Here is a 13755-nt window from a genome sequence, read left to right on the forward strand (position 1 = left end):
TTCTCACAAATTTGATACGACCGGTTTGCAATGCGGATATCGATCTTATTTCGACACATAGACTTTCCGCAATTCCAGGAAATACGCAAACTATGGTATAGCTGCATCTCGTGACCGTTGTGACAAATTAAAGACATTAATTTTATTGTATGAAAAAATTCAAATAAAACAAACGATATTTTTTTCGTATAAAAATATTTAATTAAATAAAAAAAATTATTTTGAGCCGTGATAACAGGAAATTACTCCATTTTGTATAACAAAATGCTTCTCAATGCAGTGCCGGTTTTAGGGGGGGGCTTGGTCGGGCGGCGCCCGAGGACGCCAAATAAGTTAGGGCGCCGCTCGATGCGCCAAAGGCGCTTTAAAACTTAAATCTAGAGCGCCAAAAGCCATACAAAATTTTAGATTAGAGCGCCAAAGGCGAAATTTTTTTCTAAAGGTGTTAAGAAAAAATTGCCCGAGGGCATCATTGGGTGTAAGGCCGGCACTGTCTCAATGGATTACATTTCATTAGCGATGAAGTGAAAGTGAATGCACCAACAAATAAGCAATAGAGTTTTATTAAATTTAACCAGAACTTATTTTTAAAACAAGAAATTTATTTTTATAAATCTTTGTATGTTTCGATAGTCGCAGCATTTCAGATTTCATATTAACTGTTTATAAAAAAATTTAAGAGCGGTTCAATTTTCCAGGTTTGCACCAGGGCCCAAACTGTTGATGAAATGCCACAGTCATCATGTATAGGTACGGTTTTCAGATTTCATGCAAGTCAAACCGGGAAACCCCCCCCCCCCCCAAATCAAATCATACCAAAGATAGGCTTCACTGAGAGGATTAGTGAAAAACTCTAATAAGGTTTTTGGTGTTTTTGCTTCAGCTAAAAAAAACCTTCAAATACCTTTGAAGTGCGTTCTATTGCAGGTAATAGTGATAGCCACCTAGTTTTTGAATGTGAGAGTAGATTTTTAACAGCAAAATCACAGAAATCTTTTAGTCTTTCTGTTCTGACGTTGTCTATAACGCATCTGCGTGTAAAGAATCATTCTGAGTGTGAGAAAATTATCGTAATAAGTTGATTGATGCCTGATACACATTTTTTGTCTCCCTTCTACACATAGTTTTCCGGAAAGTATAAGACAGAGACAAATAGTTCATTGTTGAATATTGCTGCAGTGTTTACCAGACTATCTGGTCCAGAAATCGACTTTTTGTTTATAGTTTATGTTAATTCTGAGTTAAAAACTTCTGTAGGAATTTAAAAAGTAGTAAACCGAGACATTTAGGCGTCCCGTGAGGTTTGTTCGGGACACGAGACTTAAAACTAGTGACAATTCCGATTAATTGGGACGCCTGACAACCCTATGTATAGGCAAAGGTTTTACTAACCATAAGCCAGGATACCAAGGCGTTGAATAAACGATGATGCAACGTTTTTGTTTGGCTTCATTGAATCGACAGGCAAACAAATTAGTGCTGAAACTTAATACTGCATAACACTTTTTTTTAATAAAAAAGTGTGAAATGTACTAGAGGAAATAATTTACATAAGTGTATTGGTTCTGTATGAAAAATCATGAAAAGTTTTGTTGCGTGAAAACTATTTATTACAAATTAAAATTGAATATTTTACAATTAATATTATATTAAAAATAGTAAACATGTTTTATGTACAGTCAATAAACCCACCACCCTTCAAACTAGATTTTTGTATATAAAAATAATTACTATTTCCGATTGTGCTGACACCCGCCAAGTAAGTTATTTTGCATATATGACACACAAAAATAAATAATCTTCCAAGATTTTAAGTATCATGAATTTCAGAAAAAATTATAGATAATAAATACTATCACCCTTTTCAAAATGGTCTAGATTTCCTTTAAACAAATCAAAACAATTGGCACAATATAAATATACAAATAAGTATGTACATTTAATTAGTAACAAAGCAGTCAGATTTTTTGTCTTGTATTATTTATGGAAAACATACAAATGGTATATTTTTAAGAAAAATTTGGTGGAAACATTTTGTTTAATACTGTACTGCAAGTAAAGTTTAACACATTTGAAGATAAAAAAGTTAAAATTATAATTAGAAATTCTTGCGTTTAGCAAAAGATGCGTGTTTTAATATTTTTACAGTTCTAAAATAAAAATATTTCAGTTCTACTAAATTGCAATAGGCACTGTATCTTGTCAGCATTAAATCTTAAGTAGTTGGAAAATATATGTATATTTTTACTATTATACAGTTTACATATTGTGATCCTATATCACTATAATTTCTTAAATAATATAAATGTGCATTTGAAAATACATATGTCCTATTAACATTAAAAATAATTATAATTATATATTTGATCTAAATTTAATTCACTAAGAAGGAGACTAATTGAAAACAGAAAAAATTGTATTTGAAAAAATAATTTAAGGCAAAGATTTTGTAATGAAAATAAATTGAATGTATGTATGTATGTATTTAGAATTTTTCAATGGCTATTCTATAACATTAGGACACTTTTGACTACCCAAATATGTGTATACAATGTAATATTATAAATTCGTTTCTATTATATTCATATATATGTATGTATACTAGAAATATATGCTGTGAATGCAACAGTTGCGAATTTCCCATATTTAGTCATTTGAACAGTTTTAAATAAGTTTGTATGCACGAAATTTCCGCAGCCGATAGTTTGTGAAAAGCAATTTAAAGTGCAAAGTTACTAATCTCAAGCACAATTCAATTAAGTCACCAAATTTACAGCAATAAATTTCATTTCGAACAAGACACTTACGATTATATTGTCAAACAATTGTTAAATTTTAATTTTAAAAATCTTCAATAATTCACCATTAAAATTAAACTTTACTTCTAAAATTTGGAATATCTTTCTGGAAAGACTTTCTCAATGTTATTTCTTATTCACATTTACTTTTGACTGTTAACATTATCTGATTTGTTTGATGAATGAGATATAAAGCGCTTACGAATACAGCATTGGCTCTGAAAAAAAAAAAATGTATTATTTATTTTATATTTATAAACCTGTAGTCATCATTTTCAGCCATTCCATGTTTTGGGCAACTTCCATCCATCTCACACCACACATTTTTTCTAATTTCGTCTACCCATCTTTCTTGCAACCATCCTTACAAATTCTTTCGGGTCCATTGTAGCACTATTTTGTCCACCATTCGTCCATTATTCTAGCTAAGTAGCCCAACCATTGCCATTTCAATTTCTTCACTCTCTCCACTATATACATCGGTGAGAAACCTCCAGTATGAATATATAAATAAAAATAAAAACTTACTGTCCCTCTTTGAAATACTCCTTTAGGGTATTAGAAAACCTTTTGGAATATTTGACAAATTCCCTTTTACGCTGTTCCAACATTTGTTTACCGGCACCCGGGGTAAAACCAGCCACTTCATTAACTGCATCTAACAATTTCTTAATAGCAGAGGCAATTTCTCTACAAAAAATGATTTAATTAAAAAGTGTTAACTATACATTCATAGTACAATATATGTGGATGAAAATAAAGTTTACTTTATCGTTTCCAAAAATGTTTTTCTATCTGTAATTTCATCAGGAATACGGCTAAGAATTTTCTTCAATGCGGCAGACTTTTTGTTCAGTTCTTGAAAAGCATCTTCTGATCGATTGAGACGAAGCTCCATCGCTATAATCAAAACAATTAAAATAATATCAGTATTATATACAGTATAGTGATGAAATTAGATCAAAAATTATATGATTGACATTGAATTCGCTTTTGAGCTTAAAGGTCTGACCGCACTATACAACAACCGAACGATCCTTCACTTCACAACAGTACGCGACCAAATATCGTTGCGCGACAGTCGCATGACGTAGAATGACACCTTGCGTCAAAGTTGACTTTTCGACCAACTTTGACGCAAGGTGTCGTTGAATGGGGGGTTGCCTTGCGACAATTATTCTCCTTCTTCATATCGTGACTTTGAAATAGCATGTAGCCATAATCTTTTGGGTTTTCTCGATTGTTCTTCTTCTTCGCATATCAAAGATACTATAATAACGTCCATTTTGCTCCGAGGTATCGAACGAATGATTGACATAATCTGTCGTTGAAGTGCGGTTTACCTAATATTATCGCACACTGTTGTGACGTGAAGGAATCGTTCGGTTGTCGTATAGTGCGGTCAGACCTTAAACATGTCGCAGTGTAATATTTACCAAATAAATTCTTTGAAAGCTCTAGTTTAAATATTTACATTTGTCTTCATACATCACAATACACAATACGAAATGAAAACAAAGTGTGTTACCGTCCGCTTCCGTCGTGCTCCCCTGCAATCGCAATATGCTTTCGTTCAAATTGATAGAAAGGTCTGCATGTCGTAAGATTCCTGCAACGAGATCATAGCTCAATCCGGGAACGGTAGCTTCGGCCCTTGACAGTGCAGTTCTCAATGTTTGCGATGCTCCGACGTCACATCTTTCAAGCTAAAACAGGAGGAGACGACATCGTGAACAGTTCGATAAGTGTGAAGACACGAGAGGATGTCTCGTATGACACAAGTAGAGATAAGCAGTGTGTCATATGTAGATGTGGATGTGTATGTGGTACCTGTGCGAGGACTGGCCTAATGAGTACCGGCAGCACGAGAGCCGCTACGGGAGCCTCGTCACCCATCGTCATGTCGGAGGGTCAACACTCGAAATCAATGGCAATGACAGTAGTTGTGGCCCCCGAAGGCCTCTCCCACAACACACACCTCGCACCTCACACCTCACCACCACAATCACACCACACTGACAGCTCGCTGACACGCCTGACAATACACTCGGCACGTCGTGTACCAACTTGATTCTAATGAAAAAGTGCCATGATATTTTTTTAAATATTGAGCTATTTCACGATTATAATATCTGTTTTATTGTTCTAGTACTTTTTTCAAATCTGAATGGTAATTATTTATTATATGAGTGACTTCTTAGCAATGTTTTTTGAAGCTAAAAATAAAATCTCAATCTCTTGATGGAAAGGGTTATAGGTCAGGTTAAAGGTTTCGACCGTTTCCCGGCCTATGGAAACTCAGTTGATTTTGAAAGAGGGTCGTTTATTTTTGTTCAATTGTTTCAATGGTTATTGTATGTACGAAGAGGTTGAGCTTCGGAGAAGTGAGCTGGTTGAACTCTAGAGGTACACTCTGGTGTTGGGAGCTGGTGCGTCGCTTTATATACGTTCTGGCTTAAAACGTGCCGTGTGCAGATGCTTTGTTTTTGTTTCCAGGACACGTGTGTTGGGGACACGTGTTGACCTGATTTCGAGGTGCGTGTGTTCGGTACACGTGTGGTTTATAGGTATGGGGTCAGCGCCAGGACGTCATTCGTTTGAGAATTGTAATTTATTTATTTATTTATTTATTTAATAGTTTTAATAGTTTTGGACCATTGTGGCATTACAGGAAGAACCTAATGCGCCACAATGGCCTACATTTGAAAAAGATATAAAAACAATGGGGTCGTGTGTCACGCGTAAACGCTTGCCACGTGTTTACGATTTCCTGATGACATCACTTTTGGGTTTCGTTCGTTTTACGATCGAGCGATGAACTCATTCTTCTGGAATGGTCGAAGGGGACGTTGCCCTTGAGTTATGCATGTTTGTACAAGATCGATGATGATTGGTGTTAAATGTATGAGATCACAGGTTTTGATTCGTAATAGCACAAGTTGTGCTATATTCCTACAGGGGTTTACAAAAATAAATCAACAATGGTGGATATGTAGAAAGGTTTTTTTTGATTTTGGCGAATTTCATTCGAATTCAACATGTCGATTTGTAAAAAACGACTGAACTTTTGATTTTCTCACTTCTCATTCTTTTCCCTTGTGCAGAACGTTGACTTTCGTGCATAGCAAAAAGTTTATAGGTTTTAAATTCTTTTGATAAAGCAAACTTTTGGACAGTTACATCATTATCATTCAAGGAAAACGAAAACTTGTTTGAACACTATAGTTTGATAATACTTTAAGGATCGATTTGAAAAAATGCTTATTAATTTTTGGTCAGATGCCAGAAGTTAATGGTCAAATGATTAAATAACGAGCACTCTATTATTGTGTTACTACAAATAATCTATTCACAAACCTTCACCAAGCTGAGCTTATTGGGGCCTTCAACACAGTCAATATTAGTAACAGCATCACTCGTATCAACCTCCCATATAGCCAACTGTGGTGGCTTGCTTTACTCGCACGCCCTTTGCTATGCAAATGCTATTGATTCATATTATAATTACAACAAATTTGAAATAATAGCAACATATAAATATTTTTGTGATTTGAGGGGAGAGGTAAAGTTCATTGAAATGGGCTGCCAGGTCATAAAAAGACTGGGCTGCCAGGGCAGACACGAGTCATAAAAAGTTGGGAGTCACTGTCCTAGATCAAGATTTTTTTAGGAAATGAGAATACATATACATGTCTGTAAATGTAAATGTTTGATGTTCACAATATATGTATATCTAAATTCTTATGTATTTTTCAATATTAGCTATGGGTCCAGTGATCATTGGGGGGTATTACACTATGGGGGCGTAAAAAAATGAAATAACGGAATATTGTACACTCGACTGTTTAATTTGACGGTCGGGAAGAAAGTGAAAAAGCGGCAAACCGGTATGGCCGAATCAGTCCCAACTCACAGGATGGTGACTGAAACTCGACCATGTCGTAGAGCCGCTACAACACTACAATACGGATTGTGATTCTAGTATCGTGGATTTCAAAACAGCCCGGATACACTGCTGCGCGATAGGCGTGAATCGTGTGATAATTTAGATTGTGTAATATGCCTCATTATCTATTTTTTTACATATAATTTTTGTTGCAAGTATTATAAGGAATGGGTAGAGGTGTAACAACAGTATGGTTTGAAACACGACTATTATAGTTGACTCTATTAACACGCTAAACCTGGCAGGTAGACAGGCTCAATAAGTTCTGCTTGGTGAAAGCTTGTGAAAAAAAAAAAGATTATTTGTGGAAACACAACTATACAGTTCCTTGAATACACAAAGAATACCCTACTACAAAGCAACTCACTACGGATTGAAATTTTATTTTTAACTTAAAAATTGTTTCTGTGGTGAGAGATTTATTATGATTTTATAGACGGTATTTTTTTGGATTATTAATAAATAAAAGAATGAGTGTAATGTTTGAATATTTGAATGGAAAAAAGGGTAATATTGATTTTTAGTTTTGTAAACAATGTGCGTATTGAGTTGGCTGCATTTTGTGGGCTTATGTTCATAAGTGAATGTCAACGTGACGTTAGGTTAAGTCGCGTGTTGTACAATTTTTGAAAAAAAGTTATAATCACGTGGTTTTTAAGGTTTGGACTTATCATAAAATTAAATGTATCAATTTTAATGTGATTACTTGTAATTTTATGTAAACCGTTCTAAAAGTAAGTGAAAACGTGGAGTTTAATTTAATTTGTTATTTAAAATTGCTTGAATTTTAAAATGTAATGTGTAGCTGAAGACTTTAACTTTTTTTAATATTTTTTTTAGTAAAGAAAATACATAAGATAATGTAATTTAAATTTTATATTACCGGTCACAGTAAAAATTTATTTTTTACAATTTGGTTATTTTCAATGAAAATTTGTTTTTTATCAATGAAATAATTTTTCTGCGTATATAGGGGGCAAAAGTCTAATGATCTGTGAAATCCTGTCAGGATTTCAGGACATTTTCATACGGCATTTTCAATTGTCCGAAATTTGTATTGAAAATTTTATAGTCTTCATCTTTTAAAATGGTTGAAAAAAATCATTTTGACTGCTAACCCCATTCGCTTCAGTCAAATTAGTAGTAGTAAATCATTGTGATACTTAATATTTTTTTAAGATATATACAGTATTTATTGAAATATATCAAAGACAATTCAATGAATGCAAGTTATCCTTATTTATCTAGATAAAATGTTGAATGAAAGGAAATAGGCAAGTTTATCAATGAGATCTTGGCCAGAGGCTTATTTTAATAGATTTGCATAGCTAACCCGTCATCCATAACCATTGCCTTATTTTTGAAAATTTAACTTTTTTGCAACTATGAAAATGAAATTTTTATTTGTTTTAACTCGAACTATTTTATTTAATCATGGAGTGTTTTTACCTTTTTTTCACGATATTTGTGATTTTCGTCCACAGCGGTGTGTTAATAATTACATACATACAATTTTCTTGCTGGTTCTTAATTCTAAATTAACAATTTAATTATTGCAACAACACTTTGAATTACCAATTTTAGTTTAGTCACTGCTAGTTATTGGGTAAGTTTGTTACAATTCTCTACATTTTTCAATTCTTGTTATTATATATGCCTATTAATTTTTATGCTCGAACATTTTATACTGAAACCATTTTATAGTTTTTCAAAAATTTGCTTCATCTTTTATGTATGCGAAGTATTATTTTCAAGAGAAATTCCAATCTGCAACATGTACTTTTTTATTTGAATGATAATTTTTAGCTAAAATGTCTTCAATGGTATAAGTAGAATGTATTTTGTAAATGCTTTCACATAGATCAAGTTCTGCTTTTTCATTATTTTATCATTTCAATTTATTTCGCTGATATGAATGCCTTAATTTTCCTTATACATACATAATTTTTAAGAGTATAATTCCTCACATTCAGTGATAATAATTTCGTTGTAGATGGGAATTTTAAAAAGAGGCCTAGGAAAAATGACTGATAATTCGGATGTTCCCAAAAATGAAACCATAGATGAGAGTGATTCAAGTGATTCGGATTCAGAAAGTAGTTCTGATGAAAATTCTGCTGCTGCTGCAGACACTAGCCCCGTTGAAAGTGATCAAGGTAGTTCATTTAAACGTTTTTTGTTTTTTTAATACCTGGATTAATAAACATGTACATACATACATTTATAAACACAGTAAGTAAACTTTTTACGAAAATTTTCGTGACATCATTCCAATGCCAAAACCATGAATGTGCAAAATTTATGATGGAAGGTAATTAAGCAGCAAAGCAGTGGCCGACAATCTTTTTGGTGACTGAGTAAATTATTGAATAAAAATGTAAAATATAAATTAAAACTATAAAGACTAGAATATTAATTTTGATAGGTTTAAAATATAATATTTGAAGACATTACATCAGTGTCTATGCATTTTGTATGTTGGTTGCTATTGGTCAGATGATTCGTGTAAAAACCTAGTTCTTGCTAGCTAGCTTTTAATAATGCGGGATGCTTTAGCTTTTTGAGTGTTTGACCGTCGGCTTAAAATGTTTTTCTTTTTTATAAACATCCTTTGTCGTAATCAGGGCCGATGAGGATGGGGGGGGGGGGGGAGCTAGGGTAAAGTTCCAGAGCCCGGACTACTAAAGGGGCCCCGTGTCGGGACGTCCGACTGACCGATATTGATATTTTATATTATTCTATATAGAAAAACATACATACATATATTTATTTAATGTTAAATGTTTATTTTTTTTGATCCGCGCATTCTTTGTGTCCATGTGAAATTTTACTTGTTATATCACACTTCTTTATTCAATTATTTAAAAAAATAACAATCATCATGTAGGTATTTATCTAATAGTTCTGATAGATTTTTCGCATATTAACACTATAACAGCAGCTGACTCATATTTGTATCATGTTGGGTGCACAACGCTTACTGGCTACTAATACATATATGATTCATGATTGCGTGAACTGTTACAGTCCACTGATATATTTTTGTATCAGGTTTTCGTCATAAACGAAAACGTGATACGAAATTGTATCATTGGCCACAAACGATTGACGAAAACGTGATACAAAAATATATCAGCGGACTGAAACAGTTCGCGCAGTCGTGAATCATATATGTGTCAGCGGCCAGTAAGCTTTGTGTACCCAACATGATACAAATATGAGTCAACGGCCATCATAGTGTTAAATATACATCTATAAAATCTTATTTTTATTTTATCATAGAGCCCGGAATAAATTTTCCCAGTGCCAGAGATTCTCCTCGGCGGCCCTGGTCGTTATATTTCACATTACCTAAGAAGTTATATTTTCAGTGCAATCATTACAATAAAAGATATATAAGATATATTTCAATCATTACAATAAAAGATATGTTTGTACAATACATACATATATGCAAATTTTACCTAATCGTATACTTTTTTCTAATAATTTATTTTTTGTATAGATATGTACATATGTATAGTGTGATGATAAAAAACTACTTATATACGTCTATATCCTCTTGAAATTAATTGCATTTGGAAAAAGAATTTTAGTTTGAAAAAAAATTGCTCATATAGTCACTCTAAGCATTGCCTTCTGCGATAATTATTGTATCAAGCAATATAGCTCGATAAATTGCCTCTGAAAATATAAAATTTTCAGTTGATTATTATTTATTACTTCATTATCATCATTTACATTCACCATCCACTGCCGGATGAAGACCTCTCCAACACGCTTCCATTCGTGTCTGTTTTGCAACGCAACCCTCATCGATCTCAACCCAGACATTTTTCTAGTTTTCGTCTACCCATCTTCCTTGCAGGCTTCCTTTCACCCTTTAATATTCGCTCGGGTACCATTCCAGCACTTCTTTCGTCTATTTTTTTAGCTAAATGACCCACCCATTGGCATTTCAATCTCTTCAGTCTCTCCACTATATCCACTATCCTCATCACACTTCTCACTCACATATTCCATTTCACATCTCTCCTCATTATGCCGAGTATATAGCTCTCCATATTTATTTGGGTGCATTGGATTTTGTGTAACATCTTGGTATTCAATTTTCAAGTTTCACATCCACACATCATCACTGGCAAAATACATTAATCAACTATCTTTTTCTTCAGGCAAATGGCATTTTTGATTTAAAAATGACATTCATTCGTCCAAATGAACTCAATCCTAACTTCATACGTTTTTTATTTCCTCTTTACTACCGTATATGTGTATTATTTGCCCTAAATATAAATAATTACTGACTACTTCTACTATTTTATCATCTACTTAATAATATCAAAATTTACATAAATTCTACACATGGTTTTGGCATTGTAACAACGACACATTCTAATTAATTATATTTGATCTAGTCTCATTTAATTATATAATAGTATTTAAGTAATACCTACATACATACATACATGTACCTGTATATCTAGTATAATATTTTATCATTTAACTTCTTATATTAAATTTAATATTACATTATAATATTTTCTCATCACTTTTTATATTAAAGTTATGTATTATATATTGTCAGAAGAAGAAAAGATGGATGAAGGTGAAGCTGCTGGTGAAGGAGAAACTCTGGATGAGGATGATGAACTTGTGAAAGCGATTAAAGCTGCCAAGGAAAAAGTGCGAAATCACCCACCAGATATAAAGCTGGAAGAATGTATAACGGACATTTGCTTTCATCCACTAAATGATATGATCGCTGTTGCTTTAATCACAGGCGATGTCGCACTTTATAATTATAGTAATGAAGGTAATACTTTGGTTGCCACACACGAAATACATGAAAGGGCATGCAGAGACATTGAATTTAGTGAAGAAGGATCTATATTATTCAGTACTTCAAAGGTATCATTATTTTACACAAGTAGATAGTTTCGATGTTTATTTATGTACTTCATATAATACCTTAATTTTTTTTTTGTAGGATCATAACATTATGCTTACCGATACAAACACGGGAAAACTCAAAAGATTTTATGAAGATGCTCACGAAGTGCCCATATATTGTCTTACCATCTTAAACAACTTCACTTTTGTTACCGGTAGTTTAAATTTGTATTACATATACATATATTTGTCTATTTAGAATTTTTGTTTGATTTTTAATTTGTTATTATTTGTTCTAGGGGATGATGATGGAATTGTGAGATTGTGGGATGTTAGGACAAGAACTAGCAGTCCAGTGTTCTCCATAAAATTAGCAGAAGATTATATCTCTGATATGATAACGAATTCTTCTCATAAGTATTTAGTCTGCAGCTGTGGAGATGGAACATTGAGTGCAATTAATATGACTGCAAGGTTTGTAAAATGAGAATAAATATTAATAAATACACATTATCTAAAATATGCACTCGTATTATTCGAAATCAGTAAATCAGAAATGGTAGCTTTTATCCCCCCTTGTTGCATTAATGTGCGAATCAAAAATGAATTCTTTTGTCATATTTGATGTCTCTCTGAATTGCATCGAAGAGATGTATTTATTTATTACTAATTATGATAATGATATGCTAAATATAGTATCCCTTGTAATGAGAGACATAATGGATTGCATATTGTTAATTATATGTAAATGGCTTAATTTGTAACCACGCTGAAATCATTGCTTGATGTATGCATTGACTCAGGTTATCATTATATTCAGCTTAAGTATCTTCAAAAGACAAAGGCCAATTATTGTAATTTGTTCATTTTGATATGGTCTGCCACACCCTCTCTTTCGAAGTGAAGTACCTGTCATCTCACAATATTATTGTTCTCTGCTTGCTTGCCTTTTTTGTATTTATTGGTAATGTTATAATTTATTTTATAACCTCATTGTCTTTGTTGGAAAGGGGAGAAGAAATCAAAGAGACAATGAGACCATGATTACTCATCCATGTCATATGATCGTGTCGGCCCAACTCACATCACTCATCTTACATGCTACACAATATACTATATATATGTAGTCGCCGTGTAACATGCTCAGTCATTGGAACACTTTTTCATTACATTTTGATTGATTCCTTTTTTTTTTTAGAAAAATTTACGTCCAAACCGAGGAGTACGAATCTGATTTGACGTGTTTGGGTTTGTATAGAAATGAGACAAAGATTATGGCTGGTTCAGCTAAAGGAAAGATGTATATCTTCAACTGGGGTGAATTCGGTTTGCATAGTGATGAATACTCGGGATTGAAACAGTCGATTACCTGCATGGTGCCTGTGACCGAGAACATTGCGGTTATCTCCGGCGAAGACGGTGTTTTGAGGGCTACCCACCTGTTTCCACATAAGCATCTGGGAGTTGTCGGTCAACATTCTATGCCAGTGGACAATATGGACATTTCGAACGATGGCCACTTCATTGCATCGTCTTCGCATGATAACGATATCAGATTTTGGAATTCTACATATTTCGAAGACATAGAAGTGAAAACGAAGAAACAAAACAGACGTCGTGATTTAAGAAATAACTTGCCGTCCAGCAAAATCGGAAATTCCTCAGACTTTTTTGCCGATTTGAGCTAATTGTATTATATAATATCTACTTATTGTTAAAAACAAATTTATTTTATAAGCTGAATGTTTTTTATGACAAGAAATTCACATTTCAAATAAAATTATGAAATTAAATTATTTATTGTGTTGTCATTATTTATGAAGGCAGTTTTAATTTTCATTTTGCGTTTGTATGTGAAATTTCACTTACACATAAAAACTGTAATAAATATTAATTTTTGCAAACAATACGATGATAATGCACTTCAGGGGCTACTACCATCAATTTATTACACTTCATCTTTGTCCTTGCACATGTTTCGTAATTAATAACATCTGTTAACTTGGCGAGAAATATGGAGAAATTACTATTGATATTTAAATTTATTTTCCCATTATACAATCAAGGGTTGCCCCTGAGCAAAACCTGGGGTATTAAAGTTGTTCATATATAAATTTA

General features: G+C 32.9%; 2 protein-coding genes across 6 annotated transcripts; one reads left to right on the forward strand and one right to left on the reverse strand.

Moving 5' to 3' along the window:
- Positions 1–1584: 1584 nt before the first annotated feature.
- Positions 1585–4841, reverse strand: Ccm3 (programmed cell death protein 10 Ccm3). Its single transcript, XM_077436007.1, has 5 exons — positions 4629–4841; positions 4327–4504; positions 3566–3698; positions 3327–3488; positions 1585–3016 (listed from the first exon to the last, which is right to left on the reverse strand). Exons 1-5 carry the CDS (start codon positions 4698–4700, stop codon positions 2932–2934), a joined length of 630 nt encoding a protein of 209 aa, XP_077292133.1. The 5' UTR covers positions 4701–4841; the 3' UTR covers positions 1585–2931.
- Positions 4842–7285: 2444 nt separating this feature from the next.
- LOC143915757 (WD repeat-containing protein 55 homolog) lies at positions 7286–13538 on the forward strand. 5 transcript variants are annotated; one of them, XM_077436559.1, is made up of 7 exons: positions 7300–7478; positions 8229–8350; positions 8738–8900; positions 11333–11655; positions 11735–11852; positions 11937–12111; positions 12836–13538. In XM_077436559.1, the coding sequence occupies exons 3-7, from the start codon at positions 8738–8740 to the stop codon at positions 13323–13325; spliced, it is 1269 nt and encodes a 422-aa protein (XP_077292685.1). In that variant the 5' UTR covers positions 7300–7478; positions 8229–8350; the 3' UTR covers positions 13326–13538. The 5 variants fall into 5 exon arrangements, with proteins under 5 accessions (XP_077292681.1, XP_077292685.1, XP_077292682.1 ...); XM_077436556.1 differs by having other exon boundaries at positions 7300–7403; XM_077436555.1 differs by lacking the exon at positions 8229–8350 and having other exon boundaries at positions 7286–7403.
- The last annotated feature ends 217 nt before the right edge of the window (positions 13539–13755 follow it).

Source organism: Arctopsyche grandis, chromosome 8, assembly GCF_051622035.1.
Source record: "Arctopsyche grandis isolate Sample6627 chromosome 8, ASM5162203v2, whole genome shotgun sequence".
NCBI lineage: Eukaryota > Metazoa > Arthropoda > Insecta > Trichoptera > Hydropsychidae > Arctopsyche > Arctopsyche grandis.

Coding starts and splice junctions, on each gene's coding strand:
- Ccm3 (XM_077436007.1), bottom strand. CDS start 4,700: ATGACGATGGGTGACGAGGCTCCCGTAGCGGCTCTCGTGCTGCCGGTA. Junction 4,505..4,628: donor TTAGGCCAGTCCTCGCACAG/GTACCACATACA, acceptor CTCCTGTTTTAG/CTTGAAAGATGTGACGTCGG. Junction 3,489..3,565: donor ACATTTTTGGAAACGATAAA/GTAAACTTTATT, acceptor CATTTTTTGTAG/AGAAATTGCCTCTGCTATTA.
- LOC143915757 (XM_077436554.1), top strand. CDS start 8,479: ATGCGAAGTATTATTTTCAAGAGAAATTCCAATCTGCAACAT. Junction 8,521..8,737: donor GAAATTCCAATCTGCAACAT/GTACTTTTTTAT, acceptor ATTTCGTTGTAG/ATGGGAATTTTAAAAAGAGG. Junction 8,901..11,332: donor CCCCGTTGAAAGTGATCAAG/GTAGTTCATTTA, acceptor ATATATTGTCAG/AAGAAGAAAAGATGGATGAA.